Genomic DNA, 21,629 nt, shown 5'->3' on the forward strand with positions numbered 1-21,629 from the left:
CGGTCAGCCGCTAAGGTAATGAAGTTGCCTGAAAATGCATTTTTAATGCATAGGATTCATGCCGGGGGTCTCTGGTGCTGATATTAATGGGTATCAGCTCCGGAGACTTACGACATTAATACGATGCAGGAAAAAGGCATTTTTTTTCTAAGTCCTCTCTCACCACTGCCCCTGCAGCTTCTCCCCAGCCTCATGCCAACTTTTCCTGGTGTGTGGATTTTAGGAGAAACTCGCCATTCTAGAGCCGCGATTCGCCTCAATAAGATAATCGAGGCTACTACAATTGCACGAGTTTCAGAACCTGCCGCTCATCTGGTGATATGTTTAGGACGGCAGCAAAAAATGGCGATTCATGCCTTTATTGCCCACTTATCGAGGCTTTCTGCCGTAGCAGTAGGCATTTTGGCCGAAAAGGCCCTCGATAAGTGTGTTATCGGGGCTACTAGAATAGGCCCCTAAGTCTCTTGGCTGTAAAACAGGGACAATAATGGAGCCAGATTTATTAAAAAAACAAATCCCATTGAATCCATGGGATTGTATTTGGTAAATCTGGGGCTATTTTCTGCCCCACTTTTTATGGCGCATCCCTGTAATCTTTGCTGCATTCATTTCTTGATGGGATAATAGTTTCTATCTAACAAATGGCATAAGCAGTATTTGCTCTGGGTTTCATTTACAAAGGCATTAAACATACATTTAAAGGGTAATTCAATATATGACAAAGCCTCTGTTTGGGTGTGAGGATTCGCCATCCTGATGGCCGAAACTCATCTCTCCATCCCAATCCCTCAGGCACTCAAGATGCGCGATGCCACGGCGGTCCCGCTGCGCATGCGCGCGGACGGGGCGCGATCGGTCTGTCCCTCCGCGGGTTCCACCTCCGCTCTGACGTGCGGCCTGCCCGTTCAGCCAGCCTTCCCTCCGGATCGGTTCCCAGACTCCGCCCCCACTCTAATGACGGACATGCGCGGTGCACAAGTGACGCACGTTCAGGTCACCATTCCCTGACTTGGTGACGCACGCGGAACAGGTCTCCTTTGGACCCGCCTCCGGACTCCGCTAACGCGACGGGCATGCGCGGTGCGCGATTGGTCGCCAACCCCTGACGTCGGTGACGCGCGCGGGACATAGCTCCACCCCCGGTCTAATCTGGCTGCACAATGGGGCGCACCTGCGCGACCCAGCAGCCTATCCACTTCCTCCTCCTTGTTCCGCCCTGGCTCACCATTGGATGAAGGACCCTTTATATACCTGCCACGCTCAGTCTCTCATTGCTGATCATAACCTTGTGTGACGCTGTGCCTTGCTGCATCCTGCCTTGTGCCTTGCTGCATCCTGCCTTGTTCCTGCAGCTGCCTGACCCTGCTACGTTCATTGGACTCCGCATCTCTCCTCTCCTGACCCCGGCTTATGTACGATCATTCTGAACTCTCCAATCTTGACCTCGGCTACCCTCGCAACAACTACTCTCCACTCTCCAATCCTGACCTTGGCAAAGTACCCCAACGATCCGCTATTCTCTAATCGAGACCCGGCCAGTATAAACGACTACTCTACCTTCTGTACTCCTGACCCGGCTTGCAAGTCTATTCTACACTCTAGGCGCGCCCTCGCGGTTGTGGGTTGGCATTTATACAATTCCCTACCTCAGCCTCGCGGTTGCGTCTGGTTTGTGGTGAGCTACGCGTTACATTGGGATAGTTTTGGCTGAAAATCACCATAGACTGCAATGGGGATTTTTGTCTGAAAACATCCCAAATAGCATCTTTGGTGAACATAGAATAAGGCCCTTAATTAACAGATACAAATCTGAGGCGGTGCATGTTGTATATTCTGTGTTCCATAAATATCCTTCTTCCAGCTCGAGTTTTGTACCTAAATGAATCTATAATAAACCGTTTCAATTGTAAAAAAAAAAACCCCAGATAATAATGCTAGAGAAGTCGTTACATAACTGATTGTTTTCACTTTATTCCAATTCCATCATGTTACAAAGTAGGACTTCATCTTTCAGAAACTTCAGTGTATGCACATGTTGGTTTATCGAAAACAGAGTGTTGTAAAAAAAATGGTGCATAGAAGTGAAGATCTTAAATAAGATGGTATGATACTTATGATACTAAAGTGAAATTCAGGTAAAATACAAGGGTAATATATTCAAAACAATTTTGTGATACAAAAAATAAACGATAACCATTGATTGCAGCTCAACCCCTTTGTGGACTGCTTTTTCAATCCCGTTTTCCAGGTCATGGGGAGCGCAGGTTTATATATAAATATTTAGAGAACACACAATAGTGCAATATGTTTGTTACAGTTTACAGACTCGGTCTTTGAATCTACAGGGTTTATGCTCACATATTCCCTATTCGTTTGGGCATATCCAAATTTGTTCATACTGTAATATGTTCTAATATTTACTTATATTATTACAGTTTATGGAAGCTATATACTGTGTATCAATCAACCATCAATCTCTGTTCATTTAGATAGACGCAGGATTTTATGAACTATATTAAATATGCTCATGAGAATTATGTTTTTCACCTTTTTGGTCCTCTATATACTGTGTGTGGATATATATATATATATATATATATATATATATATATATATATATATATATATATAATATTGTATGTACTGTATTATATGATGTTGTGTGACATAGTTAATAATGGATTACATATGCCATCAATTTCCTCATAATGCCTATATTACCGTATTAAAATGTAATTCTGTGATTCATTTGTATACTTGCCTATACATTGTTTCCAGGGTAGTCTATGAGTAACTATTTTGTTAGAAAGGAATTGGTTCCAGCCAATTGTTTTAAAGTTGCTTTAAATCTTTATTGTGTCCAACACTAGTACAGGAGGACCCTACTAATATGGCGGGTTCCGTTCTGAGGACCCGCCGTAAAGTGGAACCAGTGATTTTCGTTAGGTGGGCATGCGCTGACCGGTAATGCGCCGTTCTACGCATGCGTGACAGAAGGAAACCCCTCCATTCCACGCATGCGCTACCCCTGGCCGGCCCATTCTGCACGTGCGTGACCGCTGGATGGCCCATGCTGCGCATGCGCTGTCATGGCGGCCCCCTTCTTGGCACCGCCGTATTGGCGGACTGCCGGAAAGTGGAGCGCCGAGAAGCGGGGCTCTGTTGTATCATTATGTTCTACCCAATAAGAAGAGTTTATAGAGTATTTCAAGGCAGTAGTTATGTTAAACACCACTCCTGATGAAACTGCAAGCCGGTGAAACGCGTTGAGTGAATCTCTGTGAAGGCCGCTGGCACAGTGCTGCCTCTGCTTCTGCTTACCATCCGGGGACTCAATCCGGCAGTGCGGGAGCCGGCTCGAGAGATGCAGAGAACGCTGAGGAGAGGAGCGGTGAGTGCGCTCAGAGCGCTGTCGATCCCAGTCTGCTGTGCTCTGATATATCCTATGCTTTTAATGATCTGACACCATGTGAGTGTATTACTTTTATTTGTTTAATTGATAAAATTATTGTACCAGTCTGCACTACTGGGGTTTTCTACCTTATTCACAAGGGTCATCCCATTCTAAGACTGACAAGTGTACAGGACTGCACACCATTGGCACAGATTTAGGATATGCCCCAAAGAATGGGGAATATGTGAGTATATATGTGAGTATATCTATCCCCTGTGGATCCAAAGACCAAGTCCGTAAACTGTCACAAACGTATTTCCACTATTGTGTGTTTTCTATATTTTTCATATCAATCTGCGCACCCCATGACCTGGAAAAAATGCTGGTTTATCCATTGCATTATTAGATGCATAAAGACTAAACAGCAGCTGCCAACACAACACGAGAAGACATATTTTAGTACTGTACAAGACGTTAAAACAGTTTTTGCAATCAAGTGCCCTTTAAACATAAAAATATGCTGTGGTGAGAAAAGAGCTATGTTTTCCACACAAATGTTATATAGAGAAGAATGAGAAGTACAAAACACATTTCAATATCACGTTAAGGATGACATTCAGGATACAGTAATAAATCAATGGCATGCCACTTAGTAATCTAAATTATATGCTTAGTTGCACTTCATTTTCCTGTAATTTAGCTAAATAGATGCAGAATGTTCCTCAAACATCACCTACATGTAAGATGATTTACGTCTTTCTTCCTTCCTGTTATCCTGTCTACCATCAGTATAATATAGCTGTAATGCTCAAGCTGACTTTTCTGACATGGCAAGTCTGGGGTTTCCATTGAAAAGATTGCGCTGAGGATTCACTGGTAATAAGGCACCACAGAAATGTGTTTGTGTTTGCCAGCACAATATCCCATTGACGTCACCAATGGTTGAAGGGCGGTGAGTGTAGTAGAACTATCTTTTTTATTCGCAAAGTCACAATACGTTCTTATTTACACTTTAAGCGGATTATTCATTAGCGTGTCATAGAGTTGGTTGGGCACTACAGCACAGAATCTTCCATTGACATGAATGGGATTTTCCATGTTTTCGTGAACGATCGGCACTATCACACTTGAATGCAAACCCCCCATAGTCTTCTATCCTGTTAATGAAACGAGATGTATTTTTGAAAAACCTCCTTCTTTTTTGCCTTTTATTGCATAAATCGTGTACAAACCTTACTAAAACATGGTCGCTAGTTACAATGTTTATAGCATTTTTTTTTATATCTGATGCAGTATCACTACTTTTATTTAAACTGTTTTGATGACTCGAAATAATCCCAAAATATCAGTATGCTGTGTTTCCGATTACAGCAAAATGTACTCTGTGCCTACTGCTCCACTACAATTAATTCCATAGAATATTAAAATGCTTCAGCTGAAATCGCAGATAATTAGAACTCTAAGGTTCTACTAATTGATGTCTGCGATCAGACATTCAACAGAAAGGATTTAATCATTGATATATTTCATTACAATGTTTTGTCTTACTGTTTAACGACTTCTCAAGCAGGAATAAAATACAAAGCGCAAACACCTTCTTAACCCCTTTAATAAACAGAAAGAGAGCAGTGTTGCCGTCACTGATTTCAAGAAGATGGATTTAAAGCCAATTGTTTCAACTGTTCCAGCAGAATTCTTTCCTCTTCTGGAAGATCTTCATCTTTGGTCTCCCACCTGTTTAAAAAAAACAAAACACATATTAATGAGTCTTCTGCCAATTTAGGGGCCGATGCAGTAACTTGCGATATGTGTGTGTCGGCAGCGCGATTAAATCTCCTGTGTTTGGCGGGAATTTGCAGCTAAATGCAGTAAATGGCGATTGTGAGATACAATGGTGAGTTGCACATGTTGCGAGTTCCTGCAGTCAGTGGCGGATGACGGCATGTATCCGTATTTCACTTGAATGTGGCGTCAACCTCTGCACATAAATAAAAAAAACCTCCTTCTTGCTTAAAGCTTTCAGTTACTCACAGTAGTGAGTGTCTTGCTGTTACTGACATTAGCAAACCTTTTACTGCTGTCCCTAATTAGATACTTTGGAAACATACCTGGTGCAGTGCTACAGTTGTGTCTTCTGTTCTTTGACATGTCAAGAGGTGATACATGTGTGCATGTGTCTTGTGACATTTCATGTACATTTGTGTCTGTGTGTTGGACTCTGTTGCAAAGCTTACATTTCAGTGAGTTGCTGTGTGTACTGTAACCCGTGCATGCAGCAAGTGGGGAATCACTTCATGTATCTGTATTGAAGAAGAATTTGGCGGCAACTTTTGAACATGAAAAAATCACCTCATGATAGTTTAACGCATTCTGTTACTCACAGCAGTGTGTTTCTTGCTGCTAGTGACATTAGCAAGGCTTTCACAGCGCTGTCCCTCAATAGATAGTTTTAGGAAAATACCTGCTTCTTGTCATTCACAAGACAGACACCTTTGGCTAACATTAATAATGTATTTTATTATAAACAACACATGTAACAGGTTCTGAATGACATGTAATACAATTGAAGCTGCGCTGCCAGCAGCAACAGTACAATGACACAACAATGTCACTAGCAGCAGAAATGTTCGGCTCTCGCCTGCTTGTTGGTGCCGCAGCTTTTTGGCGCTTTTCTCGCAAGGAGTTTCTCCCGCGCACCCCCGAGATCTTACTCGGCATCTACTGAATTCTGCGTGCTGCTTAATATGGCGAAATAGCCATTCTCGCCACCCCGCCGGCGCTTGATTTCCGGCAACAATTGCATATGCCGTTTTTCAGTTAACTCGCACACATACCGCCATCAACTGCATACTACATGCCAATCTCGCAATAAAACAGCCAAATTCAGCCTTCTCGCAAGTTACTGCATCGGCCCATAGAATCATTTTGTATACATGAATATGACTTGGCTCCCTTCATGTTGACTGGGCCGCATGATATTTTATGACTAACTATTATGTATGTTTCTGCTCTTTTAGTTAAAAGGTGCCAACCAAAACTAACTCCCTCAGATAAATGCATCTATGCTTAAAGAAAATATTGTACCACTTTTTTATTTCTGTGGAAATTAGGAAAAATGCCCCCTTTTCAGGTCTCTGAATGGGGTAGTGTTTACCAGTCAAGTGTTATCAGTAAAAGTGAGTGAGGGTGTTTTACCTGTGCAAACTCTTGTTGAACAATTAGTGACACCCAGAGAATATCAATCCCTTCCTCCCCACCAAGTCTCACCCCCAATACTTACAAACTAACTTTAGAAAAATAATTGCAGGTGTCTGATGTTGTTAAAAAACATTAATCATCCAGTTATAACTCCTGCAAAAGGTCACTGACACTTTGGTTCTAGGATGGACTACTACATTAGTATCTCAAAATGTATGGGATTGCATGAAATGTGTGCAAGTTCTATTTTAAGTTTCAACCTTCTTATATGGAATATATATATACACGCACTTGGGGGAGGGGATCTGTATAATAATTGGAGGAAGGGGATCTTTAGGATCATTAAGGGAAGAGGGTCTGTATGATTATTGGTGTTCCCCTTGTCCCAGTTCCAATCCATTCAAAATGCCACTCCCAGTCCCCTCCTCCGCTCCACATCTACAGCTCCACATGCAAATCCCTACACTGGCATCCCAAATCCTCTAGAATTACACATTGCATCTCCCTATAAACTCACCTTTTAAAGTTAGACTATTTGGCATATCCCTACTATCCAACCCTATTGGGACACAATTCCACACTAACACCCTCGAACACCCACACCCCTACACTTTAATGGGACCAGCTATCTGGCTGGACCATACTCTGTCCCACAATGAGCAGCCACGGTACCTTTTGTTTAACGTTATCCCTTATTTACTGTAGATTGTGAGCTCTCATGAGCAGGGCTCTCACTACCTTCTGTATCTGTTTGTCCCTATTTGTAGGTCATTCTGTTTGTCATTTATATGACTCACCCCAATTGTACCGCGCTGCAGAATATACTGTCGCTTTACAAATAAACAATAATAGGGGGGCCTGTATCTATGTATATGCAGGTAAATTATACTGTGTGTTATGTAAACCTTGTGGTGAACAAATTACTTTCTTGACTGGTGAATGTCAGTTGTATTTTCTGAGTGTGTATGTGTGTGTTTATATAATATATATATATATATATATATATATATATATATATATATATATATATATACACACACAGTGGTTGACAAATCACCAAAAAATCTACTCGCCACACAAAAAAATCTACTCGCCACCTAGTACCAAACGTGTGCTGCTTGGGCCAATATTTACTCGCCCGGGGGTTAAATCCACTCGCCCGGGGCGAGCAAATGTATAGGTTTGTCGAACACTATATATATATATATATATATATATATATATATATATATATATATATATATATATATATATATATATATATATATATATATATATATATATATATATGTAGAGGTATCAGTACCGTGTTAGCCGAGCTTCAATAATCAAAAAATAAATAGATGATACCGTTCTGTGGCTAACGAAATGCTTTTATTTGTGCGAGCTTTCGAGATACACTGATCTCTTCTTCCGGCGATGTTACCGGTAACATCGCCGGAAGAAGAGATCAGTGTATCTCGAAAGCTCGCACAAATAAAAGCATTTCGTTAGCCACAGAACGGTATCATCTATTTATTTTTTGATTATATATATATATATATATATATATATATATGTGTGTAGAGGTATCTGTACCATACACACACATACACTGTATATAGCTAGAAAACTACAAGCTAATCTCGATATAAATATTCATTATATTAAAAGCTGAAATAATGTTGATGAAAAGGACTTTAATATATCAAAGGCAGGTGTCTAGTGCCAGATTGGCCAGTGTGAGGGTTAGAGATTCCCCACTGGGTTTTATATCATTTACATGTACACAAGCTGAACATTATTCATGATGCAGTTCTGTAATCTGCAGATTTTAGCACACAAGAGGATTTTCCGTTCACCTTCTATAATAGTCTAGAACAAGGGAGGCCAATTCCAGTCCTCAAGAGCTACCAACAGGTCAGGATTTCAGCATATCCCTGATTCAGTCTTCAGCTGAGCCACTGATTGAGCCACTTGTGCTGAAGCAGGGATATGCTGAATACCTGACCTGTTGGTAGCTCTTGAGGACTGGAGTTGGCCACCCCTAGTCTAGAAGGTCTCTGCAGTGCAACAATTTTGCTTTTTGCATGAAGGGATGTATGTAATTATATGGACTTGGACTGTGTGTCCTCCTTATTAACATCTAAACATTGTGGAAATCCGTATTATTTTATTTTTACTGGAATTCAAGCGATTGTTCAAACAGAATAAATGCACTTGAACTTCCTTATCGAATCACCTTGTTGCTCTCATGTCTCCTGGGACTGCCAAGCTGTCAGTGGTAGCATATTGTATTTGACAGCAGCTGGAGGTCCCTTAAGAGAAAAAATGCATGCCAGAAGCCAACATGTATATACTGACCACTAAAATAATACATTTAGGCTGTGGATAGCTCCCTAGAGACTCTTTCTAGCAATGTTCTAACCTGTTTGAGTGTCAGTCGCACTGAAGTACCTGCACTGCACAACACACACACCCAGTGCCCGACTAAAAGTGCTAATTCAAGATGGACGTATCAAAATTAACGTTTTCAATCTTTAGATCTAGTACAGAAAAACATTAAAGTCTGGGTTCTCAACTCCAGACCTCAAATCCCCCTCCCCCCCCCCAACAGGTCAGGATTTAAGGATATCCCAGCTTCAGCACAGGTGGCTCAATAAGTGGCTGAGTTGAAGACTGAGACACGGATTGAGCCACCTGTGCTGAAGCAGGTACTGGTTGATCCACCTGTGCTGAAGCAGGGATATCCTGAAAACCTGCCCTGTTGGGGAGCTCTTGAGGACTGGAGTTGAGAACCCTTGCATTAAGTAGATATATGACAAATGTTTGCATTGGAGTCAAACGTATTTTTAAACACGGCGTATATGGATGTCAATATACGTATATTCACATAGCTTTTTTTTAATATTAATTTGTGGGTGTTTTGTCTTCCTGTAATGCTATGATATTATAAATAAACAATACACGATGATGATTTTCAGGCATGCTAGCTATGATACATTTATATTGCACACTAATTATACATATTAATAATCTATGAAAATACAGAGTTTTAAAATGACATAAAATACACAGCTTTCTCTACAAGTGTTGGACATTACAATCAAATTAAATCTTTTAAATTAATATCACAATGCGTACACCACTGTGCACTGCTGAATGGCTTCATGTATTAGTAATCATATGAAGGACTTGCTAACCATCAGTTGGATGCAGCCAGAAAGCATTAGCTTACTATACGTTTCAGTAGTGGAGTCTACTTATAACACACATTCAATTATCAGTAATACTGTTCTGCGATATTTTGGAAAACAGACTAAAATAGTGGTACATTTCTATAACCTTTTACTAGAGAGTCTAGAAAGCATCTCATGTTATTCATTTTTTCCCATGTGTATGTTCCTTATGTTTGGAATTGTACACCACAGTCCATAAACATCTGAGCGAAAGGGTCCCAGGTAGCAAAAGTATAATTTATATTAAAGAATCAAACTATTGCTTCTTCTTATGTACAGTATATGAATAGTAAGGACGTGAAGCATAACAATGGGAACAATTATCTAGTAGGCTGTACAGTTTACTGGATTACTTAGGATTACTCAATGTCATCAGATATCAGTCTCACTGCAATTTGTAAAACAGTGTGATAAATAGTGGGGAATTATATTGTTCAGGTAAAGATAAAACAGCTTCTTAATAGTTCATTTCCCAAGAGTTTTAGCCATGCCCTTAAACCATTTAGCAAAGTCAGTTCCTTACATCAAGTCTCTGAAATGCTAAGATGTTGCACTTTCATATTGAAATCCTAGTGAGATCACATTCCAGCAAGCTGAGCAGAGTACCTTGTTCGCCAGCAGAAAATGCAATTTGTAAAGAGAAAACAATCAAAGGATTGGGTAAAGATGATACCTTTGTTGGCCATATGGTATTATCAGATTCAAGCTTTCTGGAGTGCTCATGTCATTTCCTCAGGCATCTATTTATCACGACATGTCTAAGAGAGTGCTACTGAAAGCTTGCATCTAAAAATATCAGTAGGGTATAATATTACTGAAGTCTTTGGTAATTTTTCTCTTAACAAGGCTTGTAGAAACTGATTATAGTTGTGCTCTGTTTATTATGTAAAGGCCCTAGGGGTGTTAAATAATTGTTACATTTTGTGTTTCAGTGATCAAAAGTAATTCACATGCTGTATCTCTGTTATTTGTAGGATCCATATTTAGAAGTGGATAACATTTTATACAAAAAACACTCTAAGACCCCCATTCAATATGCTGTAAAAATTCTTAAAATGAATGAATGTAACGCAGAGCTTTTCTGTGTGTAAGGAATCGGTGAACACGTCCTTTGCGATGTGTTCCCTCCTTACCTGTCTTATCTCAGACCTCCGCTCTGGCACCAGCGCGCACCCCCGCTCTGCTTACAGAGCGCGCACGCAGCTCTTCTAGTGTGTCACGGAGCTTAGCTCTGCCCCCTCGGACACGCCACGCTTCCCTCGCGCACGGTCCACACACATGACGACATGCACCACTCCCCAGCTGCCTGGCAAGTATTCATTTAGCCCACTTGTCTCCTGCAGCCAATCCTTGCCTCCGGAGGCCACGCCTCTGCTCCGCCTCCCTTGCTACTGGTTTCTGTGTGCTACATAAACCCTGCAGTTCCTCTCATACCTTGCTGAGCATAACTTCTTGTAGCCTTGAGCTCCTACGTCTGTTGTGCCCTGCTCCTTGTCCTGTGTTTTGCTTGCAGTTAACCCTTCGTGTACCGACCCGGCTGGACCTTGGAATCTCTCTGGATACTGACCCCGGCTTACCCTCGACCTTGCAGATATCTCCAACCCAGACCACGTCTGTATGGACCTAAACGATTCTAACCTCTCCAACCCCAGACCACGGCTAACAGACTTTGACTATTCTGAACTCTCCATTCCAAGACCTTGGCAAGTATCCACTAACCCACTCTCTCCAACCCAGACCCGGCTACGTTTGACAATCCGCCTGCCAGGCACGCTTCCGCTGCTGTGGGTGCGTGGTTTACTACTTCCCCACCTCAGTATCGGGGTCCTGTCTTGCTTGTGGGCAGCGCAAGAATTACCCTGTGGAGAAGTTACTTCATAGCATATTGAATAAGGGCCTATGACATTTTCATTAACAAAGTCATTGTGCCCAATAAATAATCAAACTAGCTCAGACAATTGACAAATCATTCAACAAAAACGTTATAAACATCAATTGAAACTGAAACAAATATGGAATGCTATTAGAAGAACATTGGGCAGGGTTGAAATAGCCCACCGGTTATTCATGGAAACCCTGTGGGCCCACAGCCCTGGTAGACCTTCCTGCATGACAGGCTCTTGTGGCGTTCCTTGCCGGCCAACCTAGCTGGGCACCCTTCTTATCCTGCTCACCTGCCAGACAGGCTCTCCTCCCACCCCTTTAACTATGCGGATCCCCTCTCCTGCCAGTCACCATGCGCCCCAAACACTAGATAACTGCAAGCTCTCCCTTCTTCCCCCTCCCCCACTCGACAATCACCCTCAAGGTTCGGAGGGGGTGTGGGGGAAATTGGCTGGCTTATGCCGTTTAATCAGCATCCCGGTGAGCCATAGATGCCCCAGTCTGACACTGATATTAAGTACTGAATGCTATAAGTCATACTGTATATTTCTTGTACTTAGCAGAAACGTAAGTCCTAGTTTACAAATATTGATGTTGAAGCCTAACCTGGAGTCTATAACATACACTCAAATTGTAATAAAGTAAAAGCACCCACAAGTTTTTAAAAATCTCTTTATTAGATTTGATGAAATTGAACAGAATGATCATGGAACTGCGTCAGCATGCTGTGTCAACCTTCAGTGTAATTCATGTATATATTTCTATGATTCCTTCCCATTTATAATATGTACAGTGTTATTCAAGAGGTCTTTTTTTTCCACATACTGTAGTCCACACACCCTTTGAAAGGGACAAATTAGAAACCAGAAATTAGGGAATTATAAAATAGTTGCAACCATCAGAGTTGGCTCTGAACTTTTACAGTATTTGTCTTCTCTGTGTATTTTGTGGAGTTAGACCGTAGAATATCTCTGGTAACTTTTGATGTGATGTCAAATTCTCACTAGGCCCTATTTAGTATGATGTGAAGCCACCATCCCATTGCTTGAGATCATTATAGCTCCATTCAAATAAATATAAAGACAGATTCATAGATTATGGACTGTATGTTTATAAAGTATTATCATTTTCTTTTGTACTCAATAACATTATATTTTAATGTATGGCTTCCATATATGAGTATATATATGTAATATTTGTGTATATATATATATATATATATATATATATATATAACGTTCACAGAGGTACACAATTTGGAGACGTTTATAATGTGAAATTATAATAAGGCTTTATTGTGCCTTTTCCTTTTCATCAGGAAATCCATCCAAACACAGGGGGGGGGAACAAAGCTTCTATTCACTTGGGAGTATTTCTAGTGAAACACTATGCAATAATTCACATCTCCCTTAGTCAAGCATTTCTCGCAGCCCAAAAACATATAGCATGAAATAAGCAGATATAAGCAGTCTCTTAAGAATAAAAGTCTTATCTGTTTCTTGGAGGGAAAATCTTCTCACTTCCTGGTTCAGCTTCAGGTGTAGTAGTTTTCCCTGTGTCTTGAAATCAGCTCTGCTGTGTAGAGCTCAAGACTGGTCAGCTCTCAGTCAGAGCTAAGGAGTCACTGCCTGTCTCAAAGGCAGGCTTTTTGTAAACAATCTAATCAGGCAGGTGGTGTTTAGTAATTAACTACCACACTGCTAGATTAAAGGCACATTACTGAACAGGGATACGTCCCCTGTTACAATCTTGCTAACATTTAACATTGTCATGTCCTGCCTCCTGATACTATTGGAAGAGGAAGCCCTCCTCTTCAGTTCAGATCATATTCACTGCTTCCATACAGCAGTCAAGATGATCTCCGCAAGAAATGTGCAATGATGTCCCCTGGATGCCATAAGGGTCACCACCAATGTTTAGTTCCCATTTAGGGATTCCTCATGCATTACAGGACCATGTTTATATAGAGCTAGTAGGGTATGTTTGTTGCACCACTTACTGTAAAAGGGAAAAGCAAAAGCGGACAGGAATTGGCGTGAAATTACGTTAAACAGTTTGAGATGAAACATCATAAAAAATGAAGTTATGACAAAATGAAAACTTTTCTGCTCATGTAAAAATTGCTACATGGAATTCAATGCAATTAGACAGGGCAATTTCCCCCCCAAAATATTTAGCTGATTTTGAGATTTTTAAGGTTAAAAGTTTGTAGCTGCTTGTGTTAACACCATATGGTTTTCTGCTATTTGGTTTGGGTTTACAATAGGTTGTAGGAATGCAAATAAACCAACACAAAATTAAATCTGAATTCACGTAAAAAAAAAAAAAAAAAAAGCTTTGGGAGTATTAGCATGTAATGCATAGATTTGTAATGGAAAACCTATAAGTATTATTGTAATATTGCCCATTGACAAAGGGATGGCTATATTTTTTTATCTATTTTTTATTTTGCAGAAGTATAACGAAGTTAAGAATTCTATAAGCTTTATTTTGGAGCTCTTTCTGGTTCTCTCACAGACTTACATTAATTCACCATCTGCTGGCTTCCACTCATGTATTTGCTTTAATTGCTGGTCATTCATCTCTATGGTTTGATGAATCACTGAGAAAAGATAGCAATATCAAAAGGATTATGTATGAGGTTTAATTTCTTTCTGCAGCCGTCACAGTCAGCACGTTCAGACCAAAAGCTGTTAGTCCCTTAACCACCACCTTCGTTAACTCGTTCATTCTGGAGCGATGCTTTGGAAGCTAGTCTGTGAAACCGGTCATCGTGAATTCCTCTATATTTCTACAATTACTTTCCTATTTCATATACACACAGCATTATTTAAAATCGTATTTTCTTCCATTTTCTACATTATTCACCACCTTTGCCACAGTGATCCATGTACAAACATTAAATATGCAATAAAGAAAAATTAGAGAAAATATCTCTAATGACCCTCATTGATTACAGTGAGACAGGTGTCTGGGAATTAGTGCTTAACAGCTCATTTTTCATCTTTAGTTGGCTCAATTTGAAAGTGTTCAACAAAACATGTTTGTATTATACATTGTGTATTCCATTGCGCTACTGTGCAACAACAGCTAGAAATGTGGGGTTTAAGCAGTGAGAATTCCAGGGAAGTCTCTCTGTTGTAAGGGAATTGAGGCCGAAAATGTGTAAGTAGCAGTGGAGACTGAAACAGGAGCAAGTAGAGATGGGCAAAACTGCCGGAATCCGTTTAGCGGAGCTTTTAAACTAGGTTTTAGCAATGTTTGATATGAGAGAGACACCTGGATCTAATCCAGCTATTAGCATACAGTATCTCACAGGTATCTCAGGTGTGCTCATTTTTGTGCATACGGAACATTGAACTGGAAATGGCAACCAGGAAGCGGTCTACTTTTAAAGAAAGTAAGGAGGAAGGGGCTACAGGTGTGAGTAGTGAGAAGCTCAAAAGTATGCTGTGACAATGGTACTACCCAGAGCTGGTTTAGCTCACACTACTAGAGCTGCTGTCCAGACTAGCAGAAGTTGGGGGTTCTAATCTTGTTCCATTCCTCACAAGGTGCCTAAGATGTCAACTATAGTTATTATGGAAATCCTTTTAGGAAGTGTTGGATGTGAATCATTTAAATATACTATGTATAACTCATTAGCATATCTCCCAGGTACTTCAGGTGTGCTCCTTTTTGAGCACAGTGGTCTCTCAATATGTTATTTGGAGGGAGGTTTGAGGGGATTATATATATATATATATAACTTGAGACTAATAAAATAGGTCTCTACCTCCACTCTACTCGACAAAAAGCCATTTTTCAGGGATTCGGAATTGGGACATGTAAGAATTCAAAAACAGGCGGATTTTCTGCGCTAAAAAAAACCCAAAACACTTTTTTGCTTTTTTGAGATTGATCTGCGGAATTCTGCAGCTGAAAGTAAAGGCCAATCCGCAGAATTCCAGCACGAATGTCACCCATCTCTACATGCAAGTAATAAAGTCATATTGTGCAGATTGGCAAAACACGGTTACACTGCAGTTCACTGGATGAGTACACCAAGTGGGCTCCTAGATATACAGTAGTTGAAAAGGGAGAGAAGAGAATAGAATAGCTCACTTCACTTAGATTGTAAGCTCTTTGGTGTAGGGTCTCCTCTTGCCATGTGTTGTCATTTACTTGTTGCACTTATCCCCTGATTGTTTGTCATTTGTTTACCTCCTATTGTAATGTTGTAAAGCACTGCATACATTGTTGGCACTATATAAATACAATGATACATACATACTGTACATACATACATAGATGGTGTGGTGGAAGCCTCAGGACTTTCTTTATAAGCTTGTTTGTGTAAACAAAAGCAGAACCATTAATCATAGTTCTTTAGTCCTGTCCTTGTTTAATACCTGGACTAGAAAACCAGCTCACTAGTATGAATTATGTAGTCAGACCCCAAATGTCCAGCTGACCACATGCATATCAACTGAAAGCTCAAGTGGGTGAATAGGAGAAAACAATGCAGAGTATGAGACAGCAATGTCAGAATAAGGGATTCATACACAATGCAAAAAATACTTCAACAATATCTGTGAAGATTCTTTCTGGCCAATTATTGATTTGATAAATTGATTCTTACTTATCAATTGTTGATCCTACCAAGTGATATACTGTATAAGGGGTGATGTATTATAAAAAATTTGAAGCAACATTGACACAAATGGAATTTTTCTTTCTAAAAATTTGCATCAAATATAACAAATCATTTCATTAATTTGACGCAAATGCGATCAGAAAATTAAGCAATGAATCGAAACAAAGTTCTGTAAGCATTTTCTTTAATGTTGATACAGCTTCCCCATTATGTTCTTTTACTAAAATGTTTTGCTGCATCAACTACCAGTCAATGTAGAATTAGATTAGTACTCGTGAAGAAAAAACTCACGTGGTTTCAACATTTCTGTACACTATAATTTAATTTATTAAGAACATGTTGGTCCACAAAAAGGTGTCACAACCTTGATACTTAAACACATTCCAAGATTATTTTACCATGGTCTTAATATATCAGCCATACAGTGGCGTAGGATCGTTGTGATACATACACTACCGACACGCTTTATTGCGCATCGGCCAGATCCGCAAGCCGGGAGATTTCCCGGCTTGCTAGTGGCCGCCCCTCGGCGTGCCGCGCGTCATAGACGCGCGGTCACGCGTCTTCGGGAGCCTGCGCCCCCTGCACGCGCGTCCAGGGTGTCCCGCGATGTGGGGGACGGCAGCAGGGGGTTCCGGGGGACCCGGCGGACCCGGCAGCGGTAGGGAGAGCGCCCCGATCGGAGGGCGCTCTTCCGCTGCTTCGGCGCGCGCCCGTCACCCTCGGGCGCGCGCCAGGCTACTGCTGCGGCCAAGAACGGGCAAATGCTCGAATAAACTTGGCCGCAGCAGTATCAAGCATGAAAACAATAATCCTATCAGAAAAGTTCTAATATAGATAATCCTTCTCAACTTCATTTTGACATTGCACTGATGAGTGAGCTTAGTATAACTCATTTCTAAATGCAGTCAATACTCTTTGACAAAGCGCTATGCGCGAAACGCGTTAGAGTTTTTCTACCTGCACTCCACCCTGTACACCATGGAATAAAGGTGTTTTTATTTTAACTATTCCGTGTTTAGCCCCAGTTTTGTATTGCAGCAGTGCTCCACTTTTTTCCTTCCGGAACTTCTCCTAAATGCAGTCAAAGTGGCTAAAAAGTAGTGGGACTGTGCTTGATGTAACAAATATCTACATTTATTATCCCTTTGAGTGCCAGGAACTGTCGCCACCTGAGTGCCACTGGAGTTTTGGCTCCCAATCATGTACTGCATGGTGTAGCAATCACATTGTCATGGGCAGGCCCAACCAGGATGTGAACGAAAGTGAAGGATGATTCACTTCACTTCCAATCTCCCCCTATAAAAATGAGCATTCGTAGCACAATGTACCCATATATCATAGGGATCCTGGAGTGCCAGCCCTGATGACGTTCGGGGTAGGTCATCTGACACGCAAAGCCTTATACATTAAGTTATTGACTACTGTATATTTGAGAAAGATTCAGGCAATGTACGGTATGTGTTGTAATATAGAGGGGAAAACTTTCTTAGATAAGTCCCTTTTTTGTTTAATAAGGAAGTGGCATTGTAAATGTATATGTAACACCTCTTTCCCAGACCAATAAAAGTGGTACATCAAGGTGTATCGGTTATGTGCTGGTAATGCTCTGTGTCTCTTATTTATCTTTTTCTCAGGGTGCTGGACTCCATGCAGGGCTGGTATGGTGAGCAGATAGAAGAAATTATAGAGGGCACCAGGACCCTCTCTCTTTATTTACATGGACAGTCAAACAACTTCTTCTTTGGTTAACCCACACAGCTTACCCAAAGAGGCACATAGCTTTCACTTTGTTGTCACTATCTATGACATATCATTGGTTAGTTGACGGCTGTCCCCACATCCACTGGAACCCAATTGGCAGGGTGCCCTCTTGCTTGAAGATCCGCATCCTACCACCCTAACAGAGCTCTTCGGATTCTCACGCACTGAGTGCAGGGTTATCTGGCAACATAACATTCTGGTAGCTCTAGGATGACACTCCAGAGTCCTTACTAGGGAGCCTCCTAACGAGTACCTTGCCATCCCCTTTTGTGGGTAGGACACGCCTATAGACTCTGTGGACGGACGTTTACAGAGGTACACACTTGGAGTCGTTTATAATGTGAAATTATAATAAGGCTTTATTGTGCCTTTTCCTTTTCATCAGGAAATTCTTCCAAACAAGGGGGGGGGGGAACAAAGCTTCTAATCACTTGGGAGTATTTCTAGTGAAATCCTTGCAATCAGTTCACATCTCCATTAGTTAAGCTTCTCCCAGCCCAAACACATAACATGAAAATAAGCAGATAAGACTTTCAGTATTAAGAGACTGCTCATATCTGTTTCTTGGAGGGAAAATCTTCACTGTCGCTGCTTCAGCTCCCTTGTCTCCAGGGTTGGTCAGCATACAGGTTTAGAAGTTTTCCCTGTGTCTTGAAAATCAGCTCTGCGGTGCAGAGCTTAAGACCAGTCAGCTCCAGAGATCTGGGTTTCTTTTGGTCAGTCTCTCCTGTGACTCAAGAACCTCTGCTCTGTCTCCATAGGTCAGCTCACACGTGAGCAAAAGGAGGAGAGACTTCCTGTCTCAAAGGCAGGCTTTTTCTACTACCTGTACTCAGTCAGGTGGTGCTAGTTAATTTGCTACCAGCAGTTAACCACCACACTGCTGGATTAGAGGAACCTTTGTGAACAGGGATAAGTCCCCTGTTACATACCTCCCCTGTTTGTGGGAAGCTCGGGCTTACCACGGCCAAAGCCCATCCTTCCACTCTCATTCGAGATCTTTCTGTGACTTGAATGAGAGTGGATGGAGGAAGAGAACCCTCTGTCCCGCTGGGATTGGAGGCCTTTCTCCAGTTTATTTTTGTCTCCTCCTGAAGGTGTTTGAGATCAGCACTCCTCAGTCGCTCGAGGAGAACTTTTTCCAAGTACAGTCTTTTTACCGAGTGCACGGGCATGAGATTTCCCTTGCGTCGGGAGCTCCTCTTTTAGTAGGCAGATTGTATGGCGACAGTTGCAGATTGTTTGAGAGTAACCCTTTGAGTTTTCCGCTCTTGAAGCTGTCCTTCTGCACTCTTTCCACTCCATGGTGTTGCCAGTTCAGATTCTTTGGGATTGAGTTGCAATTCCACCTCCAGAGAATGTCCCATCTTTTCAGCTTCATCCACTAAGGATTCTTCTGATTTTGATTCTGCACGTATACCTTTCTGTTTTGCCTGGTGGCCAGCTGAAGGTTTTGCTATGCTTCCTTAGGTGGTTTAGACTTTGCAACCTTGTTTTTCAGATGAGCGGTGTTCCCAGCTCTCACTGTACCCTTGTCTTCATGGGTTTTGAGGCTGTGGGATACTGACGCTTAGTCGGGGTCAATATTTGTCCTTGTAGGACTGTAATCTCATCCGCGAGAGATCCCTGTTTTTTGAGTGCGTCTTCAATTTTAATTGGCAGCCAAAACATATTAAATATCTGGGAGTTAACATCACCAAAGATTGTAAGGGCAGTGTGAAGCACTATGAACTTCTTTGCTTGGGCCACAGTTACTTGTTTCAGTTTCTGGACCTTCTTGTGCTCCCTTTTGTGCCGCGTCACCTGGGTTCTAAGCTTGGCTTTTAGCGTTACTTTGGTGATGCTCAGGGTAGCCTTCAGTTTCTGAACCTTCTCACGCTCCCTCTCATACAGTCACCTGGTATCGAAGCTCCGCCTCCAATGATGCTCTTAAGACATGCAGCGTGGCCTTTAGCTCCTCATACTGCTCTGTGGGGACGTACTGGGTATTCAGACGTTCCTGCAGCGCTTTTACCTCTTTAGCAGCCTGCAGCTTTTCTTCCTGCAGCGTTTGCTGCTTCTCCTCAGCATACTGGAGGTGTGTATGCAGACCTTGCAGTTGGTTCTGCAGTCGGTGCTCTGCTTCAAACATTTCCTCTTTCAAAAGTTTATTTGTTTCTTTAAGAGCCTGCAGCTCTTCATTCTTTCCCTTGACGTGTTCTGTCAACTCAGAATTTTCTTTTTTTAATCTTAAATTTTCTCTTTTTTCAGTCTCTGTACTATTCAGGGCTTCCTTGCAGTCCACCTTCCATTTTTGCACATCTGCTTGGAGGCGGGCTGTCTCCTGGCGTGAGACTTCCATCTCCAGGTTTAAGTTCTGAAGCTCCTCCTGAGAGACTTTGAGAACTAAGTTAAGATGTAGGATAGTTTTCCTTGAAATGTCCAGCTCCTCAGTGAGACTGTGTAGTTCCTTTCTGGAAACTTCCAGGTCTGTGCGGCAGCTGTTGGTCTCATGATGTGAGGCATCCAGTGCTCTGTGGAGTGTCTGAACCTCTTTCTGAGCTACGTCCACTTCTATCCGGCCACTGTTGACCTCCTGTCGTGAAGCATTCAACTCTATGCGCAGAGTATGAACCGCTTGCTGGAAGACTGTCATCTGCTTCAGTGCCTCCTCATACATCCGCTTTAGCGTAGCCACCATTTTGTCAGACTGGCTCTGCTTTACATCCAGGGCGGAAATAGTAGCCTTTGCAGTATCTAGCTCAGTCTTGAGATCCTCCAATTCAGTCTTGGCCGCAGAGTAAATTGCGAGCACAGTCTTCTGTAGCTCAGCATTATTATTTTTTTCCCTTTCCAATTCTTCACAGAGCAGATCACAGTCATGCCTGGCAATTTTCAGGGCGTTTTCAGGGCTGGTCAGGGGATCGTCACTCACTGGTTCCGGCTCCACTTCCCTGGGATGGTTGGTTGAGGGTTCCTCACTGTTGGCACCGGACAGACACTCCTTTGGGGTACACGACTTCTGGCTTGGGCCCTCTGGATATTCGGTTAACTGGGGGACGAATTCTCCATTTTCTCTAGGCTGCAGGGCAACTCGGTCCCCCTTTTTCTCCACAGGATCTGCGGACGTGTCTGTTACTTCCACGGTAAGTGAAGAACCGCTTTTCTTTTTCTTCCTTTTTGATTTGGATAACACCGTCCCTTCAGGGATACTGGGGTCTCCATCTTCATTTGAAGTTTTAGCAGCGTCACTGGATCCACCCGGCTTTTCTTGCAACTGTAATAGCTGACGGAAATATTCGGTGATCCACTGCTCCCGCTCTGTCTCCTGCTGATCATATTCGTCATCAAAGGGAGCGGTCTTTTCTGTTCGTGCCGAGTTCAGGCACCCCCACCATTCTTGGGGTGTTTTGTGGGTGTGACTCGGTTTGGGTTCCCCGTAAGAGATTTCTTCCTCTTTATTGGACTGGAAGGGCCACTCTTCCGTGGATTAGGGTTCATTACAGGAACGCCGCATCTTGTCCTCCATTTTTAGGCTATCAGGTGTCATTTTCTT

The 21,629-nt window shown here is 41.9% G+C and overlaps 1 protein-coding gene across 3 annotated transcripts in view; it reads right to left on the bottom strand.

Annotated features, from left to right (window-relative positions):
• Positions 1–1,979: 1,979 nt before the first annotated feature.
• The window catches only part of KIAA0825 (KIAA0825 ortholog), a 440,138-nt gene continuing 420,488 nt past the window's right edge, over positions 1,980–21,629 (bottom strand). For all 3 annotated transcript variants that reach the window (XM_075593181.1, XM_075593165.1, XM_075593159.1), the window contains one exon: positions 1,980–5,128. In XM_075593181.1, the coding sequence (XP_075449296.1) occupies positions 5,041–5,128 (88 nt within the window). In that variant the 3' untranslated portion in view covers positions 1,980–5,040. The remainder of the gene's footprint in view (positions 5,129–21,629) is intronic.

Source organism: Ascaphus truei, chromosome 1, assembly GCF_040206685.1.
Source record: "Ascaphus truei isolate aAscTru1 chromosome 1, aAscTru1.hap1, whole genome shotgun sequence".
In the NCBI taxonomy this organism is placed as follows: domain Eukaryota; kingdom Metazoa; phylum Chordata; class Amphibia; order Anura; family Ascaphidae; genus Ascaphus; species Ascaphus truei.